General features: G+C 38.7%; 1 protein-coding gene across 1 annotated transcript in view; it reads left to right on the top strand.

Moving 5' to 3' along the window:
- The window catches only part of SNX5 (sorting nexin 5), a 29226-nt gene extending 6722 nt beyond the window's left edge, over positions 1-22504 (top strand). The window contains exons 3-14 of the mRNA XM_037070954.1: positions 6914-7018; positions 8253-8363; positions 9383-9504; positions 11014-11137; positions 12060-12155; positions 13223-13328; positions 13415-13490; positions 14417-14456; positions 14541-14627; positions 15864-16023; positions 20065-20150; positions 21699-22504. Coding sequence (XP_036926849.1) covers positions 6914-7018; positions 8253-8363; positions 9383-9504; positions 11014-11137; positions 12060-12155; positions 13223-13328; positions 13415-13490; positions 14417-14456; positions 14541-14627; positions 15864-16023; positions 20065-20150; positions 21699-21749 — 1164 coding nt within the window. The 3' untranslated portion in view covers positions 21750-22504. The remainder of the gene's footprint in view (positions 1-6913; positions 7019-8252; positions 8364-9382; positions 9505-11013; positions 11138-12059; positions 12156-13222; positions 13329-13414; positions 13491-14416; positions 14457-14540; positions 14628-15863; positions 16024-20064; positions 20151-21698) is intronic.
- Positions 22505-22895: the final 391 nt, after the last annotated feature.

Raw genomic sequence — 22895 nt, 5'->3', positions numbered from 1 at the left:
AAGTATGTATCATGTGAATCTTGTGTGTCTGCAAGCAGAATGTTTTTGTATTTATTTCCTCACTAATGAATGTTGGACTAGGCAAGGCATGCGTACCTTTCTAGATGAAATATGGTGTTTTCTGCTCCTTTGATTAGAGTGAAAATGTGATCCAGGAGGCAGACTTCTTGCCTCTGTTTTGGCTTCATGCTGCCGGCAGACCATTCATGGGTGACTGTCCTTGGTGGGGGTCTTAATTTCTTATGCAGTGAGATGAAGGATAACAAAGCAAAATCCTTAGGAGAAATAGTTTGAAGGGAAGATACGCTGATGTAACATGTGCTGGCTAATAAGTACATTGCTTCTGCTTTGGAAATGGAAACCAGAAAAACACTTAAATATGTACATATATTGGGTTGGCCAAAAAGTTTGTTACTTTTTTTCCATACAATGGCTCTAGTAGTGCTTTGTCTTTAACCTCATTTGAAACAATTTTGTTAGATTGTGTTGTGACAGCGGTCATACTAGGGTGCATTATTTAAAAACAAACAAAATTGGTGAATTTTTGTGCAGCCATTTTAATACTGAAGGTGGAAGGTAATATGCAACACTTCGACATTCTGTGCTTTATGTACAGTATGTCAAAAAGTACAAATGCAACAGAATCGCCAAAAAAAAAAAAGTTGTACAGTGTATGGAGCTGTGACTGATTGAACGTGTCAAAAGTAGTTTGCGAAGTTTCTTGGTACTATTTACATTTTGGCCAAATAATTCTTTGCTGTGGGACTGTCTTATGCATTGGAAGATGGTTGGTTAGCAGCACCCCTGGTTTGTACCCACTAGAAGCCAATAGTGGGAGATAGCCGACATATTTAAAATATCCAAATCAATAAAGTTATTGGTGAAAATGAAAAAATGTGCCTTTTGTGTTATGAAAAAAACTAAACCGACTTTTTTGGTCAACCCAATACAAGTAGTTTAACTGTCTGTGTAGTTCTCCTGTAACATTCAAATTAAGATGGAGATATATAGGGGCAGGCATATTCAGTTTCTTACATTGTGTGCAAAACTGGATAAATTTTAAATGGCAGCAGCCCTGGTGGGTGTGGTTTGGTTGGAGCATTATCCTGTAACCAAAAGGATAGGGGTTCTATTCCCTGGTCCAGGTGTGTGCGGGAGACAGCTAATCTTCTCTTTCACATCAGTGTTTCTCTTTCTTACTGTCAATAAAAGCAATGAAAATGTTCTCAGGTAAGGATAAAAAAAATTTTTAAGACTTTTATTTATTTATTTATCTTTAGAGGGGAAGGGGAGAGGGAGAGAAACATCAATGTATGGTTGCCTTTTTGTGCATCCCCTGCTGGGAGTTGGCCTGCAGGGAACTGGCCTGCAACCCAGGCATGTGCCCTGACTGGGAATCGAACCACGATCCTCTGGTTCACAGGCCTGCGCTCAATCCACTGAGCTACAGTGTACCAGGCAGGGCAGGATAAAAAAATTTTTTAATGGCTGTTCACCTACCTCACGTTCTAGCACATCAGAGTTACTGTGGCAGTGGTTTCTTTTCCATTGTGTCTTGTTATTTTGGCTGTATGGCAGTACTGTAAACTGGAGGAGTCTGTAGTTACCATAACAACACTTACTATATATCTTCTGCATCTACCTTCTCCGTTCTTGTGGGTTCCGAATTTCAGAATTTAGCCTTCCATGTTGTCTAGTCACATAGGTGCCCTTCGTCATCTGTGTGCCATTAAACATTTTTTGAAGAGGGAGCTTTGCAGATAGTGTTAAGTCTTGTACCAAAGTGAGTCATAAGTGGGATTTGGACCAAAAGTGGTCCTTACCTCAGAGTTCTACAGAATTGTCCTTCAGCCAGTGTCATGTACCCCAGCTGGCAGGCTGGTGAATGAATGGGTGGAGAAATGCACAGGAATTCTTTTATCAGTTTTTCTCCTTTTTATATTCCCTTGCCAGACATTTAGAGTTCCTAAAACAGTTAAAACTTGCTTTCTAAATGAAGCAGTACTTACTTATCCTTTTCTTCCCTGTCACAAGATTATTATAATCCTTACTATAAGGATTAATCTGGTAGGGAAGTACATTAGGGGCTGAAATGCCATCTAAAACTTTGGGTATGTAATACAATGGTTTCTGTAGAAAGCTAGAAAAGAAAGTTAGTTTTAAAATTTATATTCCATTGTTTGAGAATATATGTTTTAAGTTTTATGCTCACAAGTGACCTAAGGGAACTGGGAAATTGAAAAATTAACCTGACTTGGTTCTGAAGCCTGCCTCTCACTACTGATTTAAACAGCCATTCTTGGCATTTTGAGATATGTAGCCCAAGTCAGAGATTTGGTGTTGGCCTGCAGCACTCAGCAGTAGTACTCCGGTTGCTATTTAGGTTAGGGGATAGAAGTGGGTGAATGGGGGAAAGTATATGGAGGGATACAACCCGGTCTTTATACCCTACATTCTGGTGATTTATTTAGCAAGTACTGTGGCATGGGTGTTGGTTTTGTTGATTAAGCTGAAGAAGAAATGCTGATTATCACATGATGCTTCTGGAGTAAGAATGCTGTGCTGACTTAGACGTTTTAATTCAACAACGTTTTTACTTTGTGGTGATTTATCTGCTTCATTTTCTGGAGGGTTATGTGCTCCACTATTGGTTAATGTACCCTCTGTTGCACTCATACCAAAACCATATTTCTGGTGACAAGAAAGGGAGGTAGTAATATAGTAAATAGTCTAGGCTGTTACTTCCATATGGTTAGGAGTCTGAGAATAGAGGTGAAACCAGAAGATAATTGTTCAGTGGGACAAAAAGGAGCTGGTAAAGTTTATTGTAGCTCTGACTGTGGTGCTTATAAATAAATCTCATTTACTAGATTGCATTCCCCTTAGGTCCTTCAATCCCTGGTTCCAAACCTAGTTCGTCTGGAGCTCACAGGCCCATTAAGATTGTTTGGCTCATAGTGAGCTAAATGGGATTATCAGTATGTTCAGTGAGAGATGACTAGAAACTGGGATTTGTGACTTCTTTAGGAAATGAATTCTCAGGAAACATTTCAGTTGTTGCTGAGCTCAGGGAAATTCATCTAAACCAGCCCCATCTTTCTAACCGTGTTTGTTGCTCCCTTTACACCTGCCCTGACTCTGTTCCTGGTCTGACTCTGACAGATACAAACATTAAGTGGGGTGTAGTATAGACTCTGCAGTCAGATTTTAGCATCATTTTGAGGTCTTTTTGAACCTTGTATTTGCCCAGTGGTAAGTTACCAGAAGGAAGGAAGCAAGCTTTTATCAGAAATATGTCAGAGCTAGAGTCACAGTTATGACAAAATGAAGTATTGCTGACCTTGAGGCTTATCTTTGTTTGTAGAGAGTTCATAAATGGACATAGGGATATTAAGCCAAATAAGCAAATATTTTACAGGAGTCATCAAGAACTTATTTTGGAGAAGTATTTAGGTTGAGATGTCAGGAACTTAAGTATATTGTGATTTTATTAATACCTGATGTGAAAATCAAACTCTGGTAACATAACCTGATGCTTGTTTCTTAGAGGAAAGCCACTGTTACAGGACTGAGTTTGGTTCTTTTTTTTTTAAGATTTTATTTATCTTTAGAGGGGAAGGGAAGGAGAGAGGGAGAGAAACATCAATGTATGGTTGCTTCTTGTGCATCCCCTGCTGGGAACTGGCCTGCAACCCAGGCATATGCCCTGACTGGGAATCGAACCGGTGACCCTTTGCTTCACAGGCCCATGCTCAATCCACTGAGCTACACCAGCCAGGGCTGACTTTGGTTCTTGCTGTTTAAATCTTTTCTTAGTGTTAGGGGGGAAAGGGAGGTACTGATAGTTTCTAAGATACAGAGAGAGGATGTATTTTTAGTGGGTATATTTAACCTTTTTATAATTGATTGAAACAGTTTTTTCTTTTTTTAATATATTTTATTGATTATGCCATTACAGTTGTCCCATTCCCCCCTTCACTCCCCTCTTCCCTGCATACCCCTCCCCCACCATTCCCCCCCTTTCGTTCATGTCCATGTGTCACAAGTTCTTTAGATTCTGTCTCTCCCATAGTATTCCTGCCCTCCCCCCGTTTATTTTCTACCTACTGTCTATGCTACTTATTCTCTGTACCTTCTCCCCTCTTCTCCTCCTCCCACTCCCCTGTTGTTAACCCTCCATGTGATCTCCACTTCTATGTTTCCACTCCTGATCTAGCTGTCCTCTTAGTTTGCTTTGTTTTAGGTGTGGTTGTTAATAACTGAGTTTGCTATTCTTTTACTGTTCATATTTTTCATCTTCTTTTCCTTAGATAAGTCCCTTTAGCATTTCATATAATAAGGGCTTGGTGATGATGAACTCCTTGAACTTGACCTTTTCTGAGAAGTACTTTATCTGCCTTCCATTCTAAGTGAAAGCTTTGCTGAATAAAGCAATCTTGGCTGTAGGTCTTTGGATTTCATGACTTGGAATACTTACTTTCCAGCCCCTTCTTGCCTGTAAGGTCTCTGTTGAGAAGTCAGCTGACAGTCTGATGGGAACTCCTTTGTAGGTGACTGTCCCCTTATCTCTTGCTACTTCTAGGACTCTCTCCTTCATTTTCATCTTGGCTAATGTAATTATGATGTGCCTTGGTGTGTTCCTTCTTGGGTCCACCTTCTTTGGGACTCTCTGAGCTTCCTGGATTTCCTGGAAGTCTATTTCCTTTGCCAGCCTGGGGAAGTTCTCCTCTATTATTTGTTCAAGTAAGTTTTCCACTCGTGGCTCTTCCTCTTCCCCTTCTGGTACCCCTATAATTCGGATGTTAGAATGTTTAAAGATGTCCTGGAGGTTCCTAAGCCTCTCCTCATTTTAAAAAATTTTTGTTTCTTCATATTTTTCTGTTTGGTCATTTTTTTCTTCCTTCTGGTCCACTCCCTTGATTTGAGTCCCAGTTTCCTTTCCATCACTATTGGTTTCCTGTGCATTTCCCTTCATTTCAATCAGTTTAGCCTTCATTTGTTCCTCAAATTTGTGGCTAAAATCAACCAATTCTGTGAGCATCCTGGTCACCAGTGTTTTGAACTGTGCATCTGAAAGGTTGAGTATCTCTTGGTTGCTTAGAATTATAGGCTCTGGGGCTTTGAGTTCTTCTTGAGCCATGATTTGGACTGTTCGTGCCTGTTATGTATGAGGAGCAGAGCCCTAGGTGTTGACCAGGGCCGGGCCACTCAGTCACTGGGTTGTGATGCTGTATGTGGGGGCGGGGTCAGAGAGGGGAAAAAAATGGCGCTTTGCTCCACTCTGGTCTGTCTCAGATTTCTGTGCCCTCTGTGGCTTCCCACAAGCAAATTGGGCCCCTCTGGTGCTGGTTCCCAGGTGTGTGGGCCCGTACTTTCGAGGACCCTGTGGGTCTCTCCAATGAACTCTGTGTGGGCCTGGGAGCCTCTCCCGGCCCCTCGACCCCGAGAAAGTCTTTCCAGTTAGTGCTTTCAGGCTCTAATTCTTGTCACTGGGTCCCTAGCCTACAGGGTCTGTCTCACTGTTTGCTCCTTCACTTGGTTTATATGCAAGCGAATGTGTGACCGCAGTCAGCCAGCCCCGCCCTGTGCCCTCACTGGGTCTGCCCGTCACCACCCCATGCCTGAGATCCACCAACCACCTCTGCTTCTGCTCCTGGGTTGGTCAGACCTAATGATCTTTTCAGCCTGACCCCGATCCACAGCTGACTCCGCTCCACACCTGACTGGTCTGGCTGAGTGGATCGTTGTCGGACTTCCAGACTTCTGTACAGTTCAGTTTTCACTGTTGTGGCTGCGTCTTTGTTTCTCAAACTTAGCTGTCTTTAAATTTAGTTGTGGGAGGAGGCACAGTGTTTCTACCTACGCCTCCATCTTGGCCGGAAGCTCGAAACAGTTTTTTCTAAATTCAGAAGTTAAGTTTATTAGTCCTTGGTCTTGAATTTTTTATTTTGAAGAAAATCCAAAATGAAATTTAGGGGAAAATACCACAGTACTCCCTGTTCTCATCCTCTTGACTCCAGTCTTTACTTGGCATCCTCCCTGCAATAATCTAAAGTGTTAGGACAACTTTAGCACTAGCTTACAGTTGGGTTGAGGGGATGAGATGGATGAGATGCTTATTTCATGCAGTTTCATGCCTCATTTGTGTCAGGCCTTAATATTGACCATCGGCTTGTCTGCCTTAAGAATTAGAGAATTTATCAATGTTGAAATTTGGTCCTAACAGCCTAGTTCTTCCAAAAATTCTTTTCAAACTGGCAACATGAAGTTGGATGTTATTTTCCTCTGAATTTCTGACTTAAAAAATTTCTTGCTTTTGCTTCCAGGGCAGTGCTCATATTTGTCCCTTATATGTAACCACAGTGGGATTCTGCTAATTATGGGGATTGTTAGTTTTTTTACAGTTTATTTTTTTCTGTCTAGATTTCTATTTTCAGACAGTCTCAGCATATAAATGGGTCCACTCTTGAGCCAGAATTTTATCTTTTGACCTAGGATCCCATATCACATGACCTTTCTCTGTTTTCCTAGTCTCTTTCAGATATATGTAGGGTCTGGTTAATGCCTCTTGAATGTTCTTTCTAGTTTGGGCTTTTATGTAAGAAGTTAAAGACTTCATCCTATCTGGGCAAGCCTTCTTAGTAACAGTTCTTCCAAGTATTTAGTTTAATGTACTAAGGCACATACTATTAGAATCAGAGTTGCTTTCTTGAGATCATAGGAGTACCTTGGGCCCATCCGTGCATTAAGAGTGGATTTCCCTACTTTTTCAAATTAACTTTGATTTATCTCAGCTGACTTTATTAGAAATGATCTTGTATAGACTTTTTAAGTACTAGCTCCCATTTTTGGAAGGATGTTTTTTAGGACTAAAATGAATTTTAGATTAGTGACCAAAAAAATTGTATTTCAGCTGAGATCTGTGTCTGTGGACCTGAATGTTGACCCCTCACTTCAGATTGACATACCTGATGCACTCAGTGAGAGAGATAAGGTCAAGTTTACAGTACACACCAAGGTAAGTGCAACAGATTGACTTCCACAATAAAAACAATGCTGGGTTGCAGCCTTATTATTTATAGGGACAGCGAGAAGAGACTTCTGAACGGAATGGGTTGCCATTTGTTCATAGTGTAGTACTACTGCTAAGTGCACCTCTCTCATCTTGTAGTGAGCCTCTAAATCAGTGCTCTTGCTGCAGCGCTTGCCACGATGTTAGAACCCTAAGGCATTGCCAATGTTAAATGTGACTTGTACTCTGCTCTGTGAGGGAGCAAATCAGGTGAAAGTGATGGAGGCAGAGGCATCTATCTGCAAGTCTGAAATCTTCCACCTTTGTTTTTTGTTTTTTTTTTTTTAATTTGCATGTGTGGGAAGTGCTTGTATTTCTCACATTTACTAGGTTCTTGGCCTTTACCTAGCTTATTTCTTGTGATTCAGAAGACTGTCTCTACATTTTTAATTTGACAGAAGCAATAGGCCAATCTGGAAAATGTAGAAAAAGTTTAATTTCTCAGATTCAGTTCTTTTAGGAACACATTCTGCCTCCTCCCTCTTTGAAATTAGTTAAAATGTATTAAATGCTTGCCTTATGCCAGGCAAGGTCTTAAGGGGTTTACATGGATTTAATTGTCTTTTTATTACAACCATATGTTTTTATTATCATCATCCCCACTTTACAGGTGAAGAAACAGGCACCAATTTAAATAAAGCAAATATCGATAGGTTCTCTCCCACATGATTTTTTTCTAATACCTTAGTGGCTTGATTTGCATACATCAGTTACTGAAAAAGGCATTGTGAAGATAATTACGTCTACCTGAGTTGGCCTGAAAGTGGAATTTTTAAAAAAGATTTATTTTTAAAGAAGGGAAAGGAGGGAGAAAGAGGGAGAGAAACATCAGTGTGTGAGTGCCTCTTGAGCACCCTCTACTGGGGCCCTGGCCTGCAACCCAGGCATGTGCCCTGACTGGGAATCAAACCTTCGACCCTTTGATTCGCAGACTGGCTCTCAAGCCACTGAACCACACCAGCCAGGGCAGGAAGTGGAATTTTATGGAAAGAATTCCTTAAAGAATGTGTTGAATTTTGGCTATGACTTTTTATAGCAGTGGGAAATGTTGTGTTGCTGCTTTTTGTTCTTTACTAGATCTAATTGTAAAGTTTTATTATAAATTTTCTCATAGTGAAGCCCAGAAACGCACACTCCTTTATCTAAAAGTGGTAGTTACCAGTGAATTTCTCCTTTACAGACCACACTGCCCACGTTTCAGAGCCCAGCATTTTCTGTTATAAGGCAACATGAAGACTTTGTATGGCTACATGACACTCTTTCTGAAACTGCAGACTATGCTGGGCTTATTGTAAGTACATTTGGGAAATGAAGTAATTATTGACGCCAGTTTCTTCAGCTTTGTTCATTTGTAAAAAGAGACTTACTTATTTTTCATAATGGATTTTGAAAAGTGATTTCATCTGCCAGCTGCAGTATGTTACTGTTAAAGTGAAAAATATATGAGGATGGTGTTATAGCTATAAATTAATCGAAACATAGTCTTACATTTCTCAAGTGTTGTAGTCTGCTCAGGGAGTAAAGGAGGCCATTATCTTTGTGTTCGGCTCTTGAGAGTTAATGCAGGGCTGAAAGAAGAGACTTACTGATTTTAAAGGAGAATTAAGTGTAGTTTGTCTTGTGAGGCAGACTGAAGAATCTGGCCAAATAATTAAAATTAGTACTTGAAGCTTATGTTTAAGAATATTTTCTTCATTAAATAATAAGAGTCTTTTGATTATCCTTTGGAATTAAGTCCTTTTGAAGTTTAGAGATGATAATTTTGATGATTCTTCATCAGCTTTATTTTAGTACTGATTGTAATAAATAAATTTTAAACTGACATTGATGCAGGATAAACACTATTGTATCCTACCAATTGTCCGAAATAGATAAACGGAACAAGTGAGTGCCAAACTATCAGGAGAACAGTTTTATTTTTTTATTTTATTTTATTTTATTTTTTTTAAAGATTTTATTTATCTTTAGAGGGGAAGGGAAAGAGAGAGGGAGAGAAATATCAATGTATGGTTGCCTCTCGTGCGTCCCCTGCCGGGAACCGGGAACTGGCCTGCAACCCAGGCATGTACCCTTGACTGGGAATCGAACCGCGATCGTGTGGTTCGCAGGCCCGCGCTCAATCCACTGAGCTATACCAGCCAGGGCTTGCCAAACTATCGGGAGAACAGTTTTAAATGGCCAAAAGGAATAAGGTTAAGAGAAACACAGAGGTGACCCACAAGGCTGGCTGCCGCCTGTGCATAGGCCCCAACTAGAATATCACTACTGGGACAAATGAGCTCATGAGTTAGTTACCTGCTTCTGCTGCAGATTCCTCCTGCTCCTACAAAGCCTGACTTCGATGGCCCTCGAGAGAAGATGCAGAAGCTGGGGGAAGGTGAGGGGTCTATGACCAAAGAAGAATTTGCCAAGATGAAGCAAGAGCTGGAAGCGTAAGTAGATCATTTTTTTTTTAAGTGTAGTAGTTAACAGTTGCTGGTTCTTTCTTAAACCACATTTTGCAGAGTGGGGAATAGTCTTGAATTTTTAACCTTGACTTCCTGGGGGCCACTAACAGTAATAGACAAGTAGTTTCCTCTATAGGAACCATACTTGTTAATGGAATCCTGGTCTGGCATAATGAAGTAAAACCTTTGCGTCTATATATAAATAATTCTTCAAGCTGCTAGTAGTATGTATACACGGCTTTCTTTCCTGAAGTTTACTGGAGACATAGTTGAAGTAGGTTACAGTGGATGCTGTTACAAAGAAGCATTCTGAACAATAACCATATTGAGGGTTTGGAAGAAGTCTGGGTCTGCAGGAAAGTTTATTTTACTTTGGCTGTCATTTAATTCACATAAATACGGGTTTTTTATTCTGTATTATGGTTGCATTAAAGTTTTGAAATCATTCTTGAACTTTATCTTGGCTTCCTCCCCTCTTCTACCATCACGTACTCATTTCAGCAGTTGTCTTTAATGCTCTGCCCCAAGCCCATGTTACTATCTAGGGCCAGTGCTCATATAACTCTATGTCCTGAATTAGTCACTTGAGTGACTGTTACGATCATCGCTGAGGGTAAAAGCTCTGAACATGAGACTCAAGTTTCTATCAGGAAGTTTAGGGTGATCTTTAATGTCTATATTGAGATAATCCATTGTATAATTTTGTTTTTTTTTATTTGTGTGCATGTGTGAGTACAGTTAGTGAAACAAGGAGGGTCTTAGGAGAAGCTAGAGAGAGTCTAGGTGGGGCTGCTTTGGCTTTTTAGAAATGTTGTGGGAGAGAAATGAGCCAAGACTGGCTGCTGTTGGCTCACTGAAAAGTCAGAAGAGGAAGCCTTAGAGACAGACAGTTCAGGGAGTTAGCCTGGGATGAGCTGCTCCTGGTTGCAAGTCTTGTGGGGACCCTTAGAATTTAGGAGATAGACTCTTGGGAAGGGAGAGTGCTGGGTCCTTGGTCTTGAGGGCTTTTAGAGGCTGTGAGTTCAGAGGAGTTCTTTGGGTTAGTTCTCAATACAACATTCATCAGCTTTATGCTGATGTGCCAAAAGGAAATTTATTCTCTTTATCTGTTCTTGATTGTGCTATAATTTTTGATAATTCTAGGCTTTATTAGACTTAGTACTATGTGTATATAGCTGCAGAATTAAAGAGTTTTCGTTGTTTTAAAGAAACCATTGTTCTGTTAGCTGCTAAATACCAGCAGTATTTGCATGTAAGTTTCAGGCTTTGCAGACTTATCATCAACCCCAATTATAATACCACTTTCCCTCTTTCTTTACTCATTCCGCAGATTCCAGAATGACAGCTACCTTATTACTTAAATGGTTATAAAGTAATATCAAAAGGTTTAGGTCATTTTCAGGTATTTTGCTTAGTGGCATGAGTGGAACCATGATAACTGGGTGCAGTAGTGGTTGCTAGTTGAGTGGTGCCAACTAAATGCTTCTCTTTTAGTGAATACCTCGCTGTCTTTAAGAAGACTGTATCCTCCCATGAAGTCTTTCTTCAGCGGCTCTCTTCTCACCCTGTTCTCAGAAAAGATCGAAACTTTCATGTATTCCTGGAATATGATCAGGATGTAAGGCATTTTTTAATTCATTTTCATGACCTAGTAAAATGTATAAGACTTTACTTTAAAAATATACTTGATGTATTTTCTGCAAAATTAACTTTTAAAGTTCTGAATTGCTTTCCAACTCAGTGGAAACTTTCTGTAGATGCCATTTCTTCTCTCCAGTAGATAAGTATGTAAGACTTTTTTTTTTAAGGCTCCTTAAAAGATTTTGACCTTTTTTCCCCTTCTGAAGACTAGTTTTCTCTCTGTTAGGTTTAGGATTGTTAGAAGAAACTGAAATTGATGCACATTTTTCTTCTTGGTCACCTTTTTTTTTTTTTTTTAAGATTTTATTTATTTATTTATTTGTTTATTTATTTACTTAGGAGAGGGAGAAGTGGGGGGAGGATGAGACAAAGTTTGGTCATTTGCCTCTCTCAGGCCCCTAGCTGGGCCTGCAGCCCAGGTATGTGCCTCAGCTGGGAATAGAACCAGTGACTTTTCAGTCCATAGGAAAACCCCCAGCCCACTGAGCCACACTGTCAGGGCTTGGCTACTTTTTTATTGACAAAGACACGTGTGTGTGTGTGTGTGTGTTTTAATGTTTCTGTTAATATGTATGAGACAAGCCCTGGTTTAGAAATTTTCTGTTTTCTAACCAGTGAAGTTTGATAAAGAACATAGAAACAGTAATTTTACAAGGATTAAAAAGCCATTAAGACTTGGTTTCCAGTTTTCAAAATATCTCCTAAGTCACACTTTGACAATTCTTACCTGTATTTATTAGATTCATTCCTTATTTTAGATCTGGTGGTTAAGATGGAATTTGTCTTAAATCTTTGTGTGTGTTTATATTAGTAAACAGTGTTACTTGGAATGTATTTAGCACTAAATCTAGAAAAATACATGTACCATAAACTATTCTTTTGGAATTATCTTTTTTCAGCTGAGTGTTAGGCGGAAAAATACCAAAGAGATGTTTGGTGGTTTTTTCAAAAATGTGGTGAAAAGTGCTGATGAAGTCCTTTTTTCTGGAGTTAAGGTAAGTGGTCTTAGCTGCTGAAGAAAATTTTTGACTTCGTGTGGGTAGGTGACCTTTTATTTCTTCAAAAAAGATTTGTGAAACAAATTAACTTCTCAGAAATGTAGTCATTGTTTTCAGATTTTGATTGTTTTCATCTACTTGTTGAATAATCACTTTTCTTCCCAAAATACCCTTTTTGTCCCTGGAGAGGGAATAAGAACCCTTCTACACTTAAGTCTTATTTGTCTTCTCCTTTTCTGTAGAAAAATTTTTTTTAAAAAATTAGCTACAAGAGTAGTATTTCATTTCATTTTCCAGAATTGTACTGTCCATTTTGGTAGCACCAAACATGACAGTTGAGCACTTGGCATGTAATTATCTGGTGCAGTTAAGGCACCAGATTTTTATTTGCATGCTGGACTTAAAGAATTTCACAGATACTTTTGTTTTAGATGCACTGATTTATTTCTTAATTCCTCAGTCCCCTCACCTCCTTTTTAACTGTGTTACCATAATAGCTACTATTTGCTGCCTAACTTTGTTACTTGGGGTTTGAGTGTAAGGATCCCAGAATATAGGTGCTAACTACAGGGGGCATTGTCAGAAATTCGGGAGCTCTTTGATGATCTCATTGGCGCAGTTTAAGGTGTGTGGGACTGTCCTGTAGTGTCCCTGGCTGGTGCCCACCAGATTCCAGTATTGCCTCTCAGTGTGAAAGCGACCAGATTCATTCCTTTTCTACATACACACAAACTCAGACACGAATGTGGCACCCCTAATTAGTTACCAAGCAATGCACTAGGCAGTACTGTTGCTCTTGCAGAATCTCTAGATACTAGGCTATCTGGAATAATACAGGACATTGCTAAATGGCTCTTCAGAATGGTTCTCTGTTGACATTTCCTGCCAACACTGGATTTTTGCTAGTCTTGGGTATGAATGAAATGGTATCTTGTCAATTTGCATTTGGTCTATAGAGATGAACCTTACACATAAACTTATTTTTTTAATGTTTCTTCTAATACAGAATATACATTCATATTTTTTAAAGTTTTGCCTCTTAAGTTTTATTTTTTCTCTTTTAGGAGGTAGATGACTTCTTTGAGCAAGAGAAGAATTTCCTCATTAACTATTATAATAGGATCAAGGATTCATGTGCAAAAGCTGACAAAATGACCAGATCTCATAAAAGTAAATACCATTCACCTACTAGCCACATAGCTTTGTTAATAGTGCCAACTTTGTTTATATAAAAAGAGCTGCGCTTGTTTCTGCAGATGTTGCAGATGACTATATCCAAACTGCAGCCTGCCTGCATAGCCTGGCTTTAGAAGAGCCCACAGTCATCAAAAAGTAAGTTTCTGTTGGAAAAACTTTTCCCATAATTCTGTAATCGAAAATGACTAGGTTGTATAATTAAAAGTATAATGAGTAATGACTGTATAGTTTCAGTTCTGTTCTTGAGCACAAGTTCATCAAGGGTAGATAGTCTCTAGCAACTCAAATCTCCCTTTCTGAACACAGACTACTTTGTAGAGGACTCAGGGCAAACATGTGGCTGTTTCTTAAAGCCTTTATTTCTGTCAAGGATTTATTAGATGTCTCCATTTCTTTTTGATTATTTTAATCTTGGAGCTGTCTTTGAAATTTGCCTGTGTGGTCTCTGGCATCATGGTGCTTGCCACTTTACCTGACAACAGCGTGGACTGACTTGAAAAAATTTAATTAAAGTGGTCATAAGGATAGTGTAATGACCCATCTGATCTTGAGCCTCTTTTTAATTTGGATTTTTCGGTTTCTCTGTCCTGCCTATTTTTGGTGTGAGACAGTGTCCTATGTAACACCTAGGCTTGTTACAACAGAAGGTAGTATTTCTGATTTGTAGGTGGAAGTCAACTGATGGCAGAACCAAGGTGAAATAGTACATATTTATGGCTTTGGGGTACACATGGTTGTGGTTCATTAGAGCCTGACACTGGTTAGCACAAGTTTGGCATTGGGTAAGAACTAAGGATACAAGTTCTGCATGGCAAAATGGCTGAAGGGGCACCAGGAGAGGTTGAGACCCATGACTGTGGCACTTTAAATGTGCTCAATTTTATGATCATCTTATCTACTAGATTGGGTAAACTATGATAAAAGCAGTAGTCTGATAAATTAATTCTGAAGCACCAATGGCTAGGACTCCAGAATTTATCCATTCATGTCTTGGAGTATTGATAAGATCATATGTCGTACATGATTCAAGACCTTAAACTAAAATCATGTATATATTTCAGGTACCTATTGAAGGTTGCTGAGCTATTTGAAAAGCTTAGGGTAAGAATTTTTATGTTGGTCTTCATTTTATATTTTATAACCTGTGGATTTCTGCTTAGATGATGGTGACCTTTATTTTAATAGAAAATAGAGAGTCGAGTCTCCTCAGATGAAGATTTAAAGATGACAGAGCTCCTTCGATATTACATGCTCAACATTGAGGCTGCTAAAGTAAGTTCTTTCTGTCTGCCTTGTCATGATCCCATAGGAGATCTGGCGTTAGAGATGTATTCTTTTTGTTACAAGTGAAGGAAGATAGGAATTTATCAGCGTCGTTTGCATGAGTGATGTGGACCTAAATAGAAGTGTAAACTGACCAAGCTTGAGTTACTAGAAATTCAGTTTATTGAGGAATAGCAAAGGAATTGCAGTTTGGAAAACACACGCTGTAGCAGTCACTACATTTGAGTGGTGAGGGTTTGGGGCAAATTGTATTTATGGGCAAGGAGTGAGAAGTTCAGCCAGAGTTAAGTAGCGAGTTTGTTGTTTGAGAGTGGCTTGTACCAAGCAGTAGGTTCATGGGTGACTTGTTCCTTGGTCAGGAAGTTTTTCTGGGTCTTCTGTAAATCCAGCGTTTACAGGAAATTAGCCTCTTAGTTCTTAAGTTCTGTTCTTCTGCAGGCACATGCGTGTGATTCTACACTGTCTACACAGTCCTGAACAAACACGTTTGAATTATGTATTGCAAAACATGCTGAATCAGGCAACATAAAACTAGGGAAAATAATATAACAGGAAGGTGCCATCAGGGTGTAGAAATTAATTATTTTCTCCATATTTTGGTTTTACTTTAGTCTTTTGGCATGTTGTTTCCTTTGTCTTCGGATTTTTGTTTTTACACACTTGCTGAGTACATCTTTATAATGGATTTAAGTGCAGATGATAAACAAGTTTTTTGCGTATACACAAAAGTGGACATAATTGAAGTTCATGTATTTGTCATACATGCACTCTAACTTTCTGTTTTAGGTAATAAGGTAACATCTGCTTTGCTGTAAGAGCCTCAGGGTAGACCCTGCCCCTAAAGGCAGGATTTTCCGGTTAGGGTTATAAGGATATTCTTACTACCTCATTCCTACTTGCATTCTGTTCCCATCGTTTGACTCACCCTGCAGTAACTGCACATGTTGTATGTAACACACAGTGGTTAATTTTCTGAAATTACTTTCTGGAAAAAGAAATCTTTCTGTTTTCACTGTTGGTTTTTTTATTTTATCATATGAAAAAAAGTACTCAGTAGTGCTGTGAGAGTTGTTCCCAGTCTAATGTCGAGATTTAAAAAACTAGTGACGGAGAGGGAGTTGTAGAAGTAGATTAGATTCTTGCTAACATTTCAGTTAGTGCATTAGCACCATAGTATTTGGGATATTTTAACTACCAAGTTGTATCTCTTATTTTTCTTCTCAGGATCTCTTATACAGACGTACCAAAGCCCTCATTGACTATGAGAACTCAAACAAAGCATTGGATAAGGCCCGGTTAAAAAGCAAAGATGTCAAGTTGGCTGAAGCACACCAGCAGGAATGCTGCCAGAAATTTGAACAGCTTTCTGAATCTGCAAAAGAAGGTTGAGCAGGGCCCCTCTTTACTTTTTATTTGTAAATGATTTTAACCTTACAGAGAAAAGTTGCACAAATAGTGCAAAGAATACCATACTTACATTCTTTACTTGGGGTCTATATCCACAGTTTGTTTTTATTTTATTTTATTATTGTTATTTTTGCTTTGTCACTTGCAAAACGTGCTCCATTGTGAGTTTTTATAAATGCATTGGGTTTTTTATAAGCATTTAAGATAAAATTTTATATATTGTGGCTTGTCTCCGCTCCCCTGAAAAACTGTATTTCTCTTACTGCCAAGTACATTCACTAACTTTGGTAAACTTCAATACAGTATAACACAACTTACATTCTTACTTTGTCTTAGTAATGTCCTCCAGTTAGGACTGCATTTAGTTATCACACCCTCCTGTCTCCTTTAATTTGAAAGGAACCCTTCTCAACCTCTTTTTAAAAAAAAAATAACATTTTTGTCCTCTTGGAGACTAATCTCTTGTACAAGTAGATTCGTTGCTTATTTTTGGTTGGTCTGTTTCCTCATGACTAGATCCCACTGATGCATTTCCAACAGAATTCTATATAAATAAAGTGTCCTTTTTAGGATGTGGTATCTGAGGGTATGTTCTGTCCATCTTCCTGTAAGCAATTTCAAAGTTTTGTGGTGTTAATTTTGATTAGCTAGTTAAGTAATTTTGGATTTCTCCATTGTGTAGTTAATTTTTTTCTCATGCCACTAATTAGCACTTTATGGGGAGACTGTTTAAGACTATGCATATCAGACTTTTCCCCAAAATGTCACCTATTTGATGGTTCTTGCCTGAGCCAACCTTGACTCTGGTGATTGCAGGAAGGCAACTTTCCCCATCCCCCAGTTCTGGCATTCCCTTCCCAGATTAGCACTTGACATCCTTTAAACACAAGCCTCCCATTTTTCTCTTATTTTTTTCTTACCTTTATTAGAATCATGGGTTCCCATTTTAGAAAATAGTTTTAACATTTATTATTATACTGATACATTTTGGAGCTCAAATTGTTCAAACCCAGCCAGTGAGGAGTGCCTTTAAGCTGACATGTTCTTGTGACATGCCCTCTATTTTGAGCAGTTTCGTGGTTTATGCTAATTTTACACCTTTTCTATTCCAGCCCTAGAAACTGCTGTTTCTTGAAGGAGCCCAGGTTCTTTTTACTTAAGGAATTAATAACAAGATGGGGTGCTAAATATGCTCATTGCTCCTGGGGAGTTCCTGCATCTAAGCCTTCTGCTGACAGCAAGGAAGTATAGGGGTGTGTGCACATGAACTTTGCTTCTCTCTACTCCTTCAGGAATCATGAGTCGGTGATGATGACTGAATTCCAGTACATATCTGCAGAGTTTTTTTCTTGCTTTTTCCCATTCCCGGAATGGGAATTCCTTTTTAATATAGCTTAGTTTTAGGAGGAGATGGTGCACCATTTTCATTGAACCAAGAGTGTAATATATAGTCATTTCCTTAAGGGATCTCACTGCCCTGTAGTTCTTAGAGGCTATGGACCATGCCAGAACAAAAAGTAAAGAATGTGTCTTTTAGAACAAATATAATTATAGTGATTACTCTCAAAACAATTTCCTACTCCCTCAAAGCTCAGGTTTTCCCATGAGGAATCCCAGTCTCATATTAAGACTTTTTCCAAAACGTTTTCCCCTGTAGTTTCAAAATCTAGGCATATTTGGAAATGTTCTGATAATAGCTGTGAACAGTGGAATTTTATTCCTTTGTCTTAACTCTTTTCAGGATTGTGATGCCTTAATGGTAAGGACCAGAGCTTCTCTGTATAAAAGCTTTGTAGATGGCAGGGAGGCATGCTTACATGGCTATTTTCTGGATTTTTTCAAAAGAACCTCTGCCTGTTGCCCTGTTCTTAAATTTTTGCCTGTCCCCCTTTAAGCAGCTAATTTAAATTTATAAGGAAAAGAACACACTTCAAAACTACTGAGGTGAACCCTGTCTGGGTAGATGAGTTGGTTAGAGCATCATCCCAATACCCCAAGGTTGTGGGTTCAGTCGTTGGTCAGGACACATAACAAGAATCAACCAGTGAATGCATAAACACGTGGAACAATAAACTGATGTTTCTTTCTCTCTCCTCCTCTCTTCCCTTTCTCTAAAATCAATAAATAAAAATTTTTTCAAAAGTATGCTGAAAACCATACATTATTATATAAGCCAGAGTTTAGTGACTTTGGGAGTTTTGGAGAATATTAAGAAAAAAATGAATGTTTTAAAATAGTGCCACTTTAGGCCTGTCCGTATTGCCTGAGGTTAGTTCCTGTGTTGTTATTTTTATTCTCTTTATTCAAATTGTAAGCCTGGTTGTATGATATTTCAGAGTACAGTATTCTAGATGATTCAAAGAATAATGAGTCAACCTGTTTGTCTTGTTTTTGGTCCCAGTTCTTTGTAAGATTTGTGGCTGAATTGATATGAGTCAGTTGAAGGAGCACAGTAAAACAGTGAGTGGTGTGGGGAGACAGACGGGTTAGTGTAGAGTACTGGTCCTGTGTGCAGACCTTAGAGGAAGAAGGAGAGCTTATCTTGACATCCGGGGAGACCCATTCAGTCTAGTATATCCAAGGTATGGCCATTAACACACCACTAAAATTTTTTTGAGTTTTTACCTTTTAATGTGGCTGCTTGCATTATATTTTTGTTGGACAGTGCTGTATAGGCAGGAGGATAACTTTTCTCTTAAGTGCCTGAAGTGCCAGCTGGAGCTAGGGAAGGCTTTCAAAGTTTTAAAAAAAATCCTTGAAAAAAATCTGTTGGTTGATGTGTGTGTGGCTTATCACCTCCCCAACCCATTATCTATTATTGGGTTGGCCAAAAAAGTCTGTTACATTTTTTTTCTGTAATATAAAACGCACATTTTTCATTTTCACCAATGCCTTTATTGATTCGGAAATTTTGAGTATGTTGGCTATCTCCCACTATTGGCTTCTAGTGGTAGGAGCCAGGGGTGCTGCTAAACATCTTTCAGTGCATAAGACAGCTCCACAGCAAAAAATTATGTGGCCAAAAGGTCAATAGTATCAAGAAACTTCACAGACCACTTTTGACATGTTTGCTCAGTCACAGCACCTTTTCTATAGACTGCACAAGTCTTTTTCTTTTCTTTTTTTTTTTTNTAAGATTTGTGGCTGAATTGATATGAGTCAGTTGAAGGAGCACAGTAAAACAGTGAGTGGTGTGGGGAGACAGACGGGTTAGTGTAGAGTACTGGTCCTGTGTGCAGACCTTAGAGGAAGAAGGAGAGCTTATCTTGACATCCGGGGAGACCCATTCAGTCTAGTATATCCAAGGTATGGCCATTAACACACCACTAAAATTTTTTTGAGTTTTTACTTTTTAATGTGGCTGCTTGCATTATATTTCTGTTGGACAGTGCTGTATAGGCAGAAGGATAACTTTTCTCTTAAGTGCCTGAAGTGCCAGCTGGAGCTAGGGAAGGCTTTCAAAGTTTTAAAAAAAATCCTTGAAAAAAATCTGTTGGTTGATGTGTGTATGGCTTATCACCTCCCCAACCCATTATCTATTATTGGGTTGGCCAAAAAAGTCTGTTACATTTTTTTTTCTGTAATATAAAACGCACATTTTTCATTTTCACCAATGCCTTTATTGATTTGGAAATTTTTAGTATGTTGGCTATCTCCCACTATTGGCTTCTAGTGGTAGGAGCCAGGGGTGCTGCTAAACATCTTTCAGTGCATAAGACAGCTCCACAGCAAAAAATTATATGGCCAAAAGGGCAATAATATCAAGAAACTTCACAGATCACTTTTGACATGTTTGCTCAGTCACAGCACCTTTTCTATACACTGCACAAGTCTTTTTCTTTTCTTTCTTTCTTTTTTGCATTTCTTAAAATAATAAAGCATAATACATGGAAAATGTCTATAAAAATCTGAGAAAATATGATGGTGCTTCAAAGCTTGGGAAATATATTTATAATGATATTTGGAAGTTAAAGATGAAAATTGTTCAACTTTTTTTTTGGTAAACTTTCTCTTGTAGAACTAAACAATTTCAAGCGAAAGAGAGTGGCAGCATTTAGAAAGAATCTAATTGAAATGTCTGAACTGGAAATAAAGCATGCTAGGGTAAGTATTCAAGTTAAGCCAGCACTATTTTAGCTTTTTAAAAAGTTTTTTTCCCCTAAATAAAATATTTTTTAAAACTCTGGCTGGTGTGGCTCAGTGGGCTGAGTGCTGGCTTGTGAATCAAAGGTTTGCTGGTTTGATTCCCAGTCAGGGCCCATGCCTGGGTTGTGGACCAGCCCCCCCCACCCGCCGCCCCAAGTTTGAGGGTGTGCAAGAAGCAACCATGCATTGACGTTGCTCTCCCTCCCTTTCCCTTGCTCTAGAAATAAAGAAATAAGATACTTTAAAAAGTTTTTTTTCCCCAATTCATTATCCCAATGTCCATTAGGCAGGTTGGAGTTGCTGTGTGGTTTTAATCCCTTGTAGTGTAAGTGGGAGCCGCTTGTTAAAACAGTATTCTGCAGAACAGAATTTATGTCTTGGTGAAATACTGCTTTTGGGAAGGCATTCTTGATGGTGGCTACCCTACCTCAAAAGTCCTGTAGAGCACATTTTGAAGAACCTGTTTTAATTTAACACATCTATCATATCATTATAGCTCTTAATTATCTGTAGTTTTCATGGAAAACATTTTTTAAAGTAAATTGTCTTCTAGTTTTGCTAAATGTCCTCTGATACTCGTTTTGGTTTAGAAAGGAAGAACACTTCCTTGTATTATTTGATGCCTAACTTAATTTTACCCAGAAAGTTGGAAAACCTTGGTTCTCAATGCTGGGTGCACATTAGAATCTACTAGGGAGTTTTGAAGACTTCTTGATGACCAGACTGATGCACTCAGAACTTGTTGGGATGGCTTTTTGAGTGGTTCCTGGGTGCACCTGAGATTGGTCCCCCCTGAGAGTGCTCTCTGGTCCAGGGCAAGTGGGTCAGCTCTTGGAGAAGGAGGGAACTGTCACTGGCTATCAGCATTGGTTCAAGCAAGAAGACTTAGAACATTTGTGTGGATGTGTTTATTCACTTGTCTCTTAAGTCCAAGTTCTTTTAAGTTGGAGTTTTAAAGTATTATATATACATAATTTTCTTCATGTTCTGAGTTTTCTGAATTCTTCTAAAGTGAGAACTTCGTAAGGCAATTTGTGCAAAAGTCCTACGTAAATACTTAGCATTTATCTCATCTAAAAATCTCACCCAGAACTAATTTTTAGTGACTTTTTATCCAGTCTTCCCAAGGCCTTCACCTTCAAAAAACTTTTTTATGTAGTGGTTAGGTTAATTCACAGTAAGCAGAGTTGATATGACTGCACTGGGGGCAAACCTGGGGCTGGGGAGGATGGAGGTGCTGGAGAAGCAAGCAGTAGCTCTTGAGGTGTGAGCAGGCCCAGACCCTCTGAGGGAGAGGAACTTTCCAACATGAAATTGGGGTGAGGAGGAGTGTAGGTTGTGGTTCAGTTACGATTTAATGAAGAAAAGCACTGACCCAGTTTGGCTGCCTTCATCTGTCTTGTGAAAAACCAGGTTGGTGGGTTTGCGTTTAGTTTTTACAGATCTGTAGGAAGTCTTGGGCTCTTAGAGTGATTCATTGGTCTACTTTGACTTGTTTTCTTCCAGAACAATGTCACCCTCTTGCAGAGCTGCATTGACTTGTTCAAGAACAACTGATCTGCCTTTTCTCTGGATGAAGGATATGAATGTGAAAGCCAGCATCACTTGCACTTAAATCATCACCACAGAAGATTTATTACCTTTGACTTTAGTTTAAAATTATGTTAATAAATATTTTGATTTCTAAAAATCTTAACACTTAACCATGTTGGTTTAAAAATATTTCTATTACATGCTACTTAGACATAACTAATCTTTTCCTTACGCATTTAATAGTTCAAAGTGGGCAGAATCTAAAACTGGGTTCTGCTATAATTTGTTTTTAATTATTAAGAAAGACTAACTGACGCTTAAAAAAAAGTGCAGGAAATATGTGCCTTCTGCAAACAAGTATAAAGAATTGCCTGGCACATGTAGTCTCACAGTTTCATGTGCCTGTGTCCCTACAAACCAGTTGTTTTAGAGTAGGTGTCAATTACAGCAAATAACTACTTGGTACAGGTAACAGACATTCCATTCCTTAATTAGGTAACTTCCCTGTCTTACTATCCTCATAGTTCTTTAGTTATCTTAAATGTCTATTAAAACAAGAGCAAGAACATACCATTTATCTTTCTGTATCCCATTTTTGTAGTTGGGATGTAAATATTTGAGGAGTGAAGTATCTTAAGGGTATAAAAACTAATTAGGCTTACTCTAGAAAATGACCAGATCTGTCTTAAGAAAGATATGAACACCCTTATTGGTGGGTTGGGGGAGATGCTTGTGTTTGGAATTTTTATAAAGTATATATAATAAAATAATAAAACTGATATCATATGGAGTGTTTTTGTGTAAGACAAGCCCAAGACAGCAGTTAGCTAAGGCTTGGCCATGGTGAGGGGGTTCAGTGTCTGCCCAGTGCTTCTGGCCTCTTATAATGTTAAGGTTTTTGAAGACTTACAGGTTAGTTTTTTAGAGGGTCCACAGATCTGGGTTTTTCTGTCTTCAATTTGATTCAGGTTTGCATTTTTGATAGGCTTTAATACATGATGTTGTGTCCTTAGAATGTGTGTCTCATTGGTGATTGAGCACTTAAGGTGGTACCTCCCAGGTTTTTTCCTATGCAGTTTTATATCTTTTGTAAATAAATATTGGAAAGATAATTTGAAACACTGTAGAAAATGTTTACTCCCCAATTTTAGTCTCTTTAAAATTTTTAAA

Source organism: Sturnira hondurensis, unplaced genomic scaffold, assembly GCF_014824575.4.
Source record: "Sturnira hondurensis isolate 20B ecotype Veracruz unplaced genomic scaffold, ASM1482457v3 Scaffold0019186, whole genome shotgun sequence".
Lineage (NCBI taxonomy): Eukaryota > Metazoa > Chordata > Mammalia > Chiroptera > Phyllostomidae > Sturnira > Sturnira hondurensis.
The sequence above is the reverse complement of the archived record's forward strand: the minus strand, read 5'-3'. Positions and strand labels throughout refer to the sequence as shown.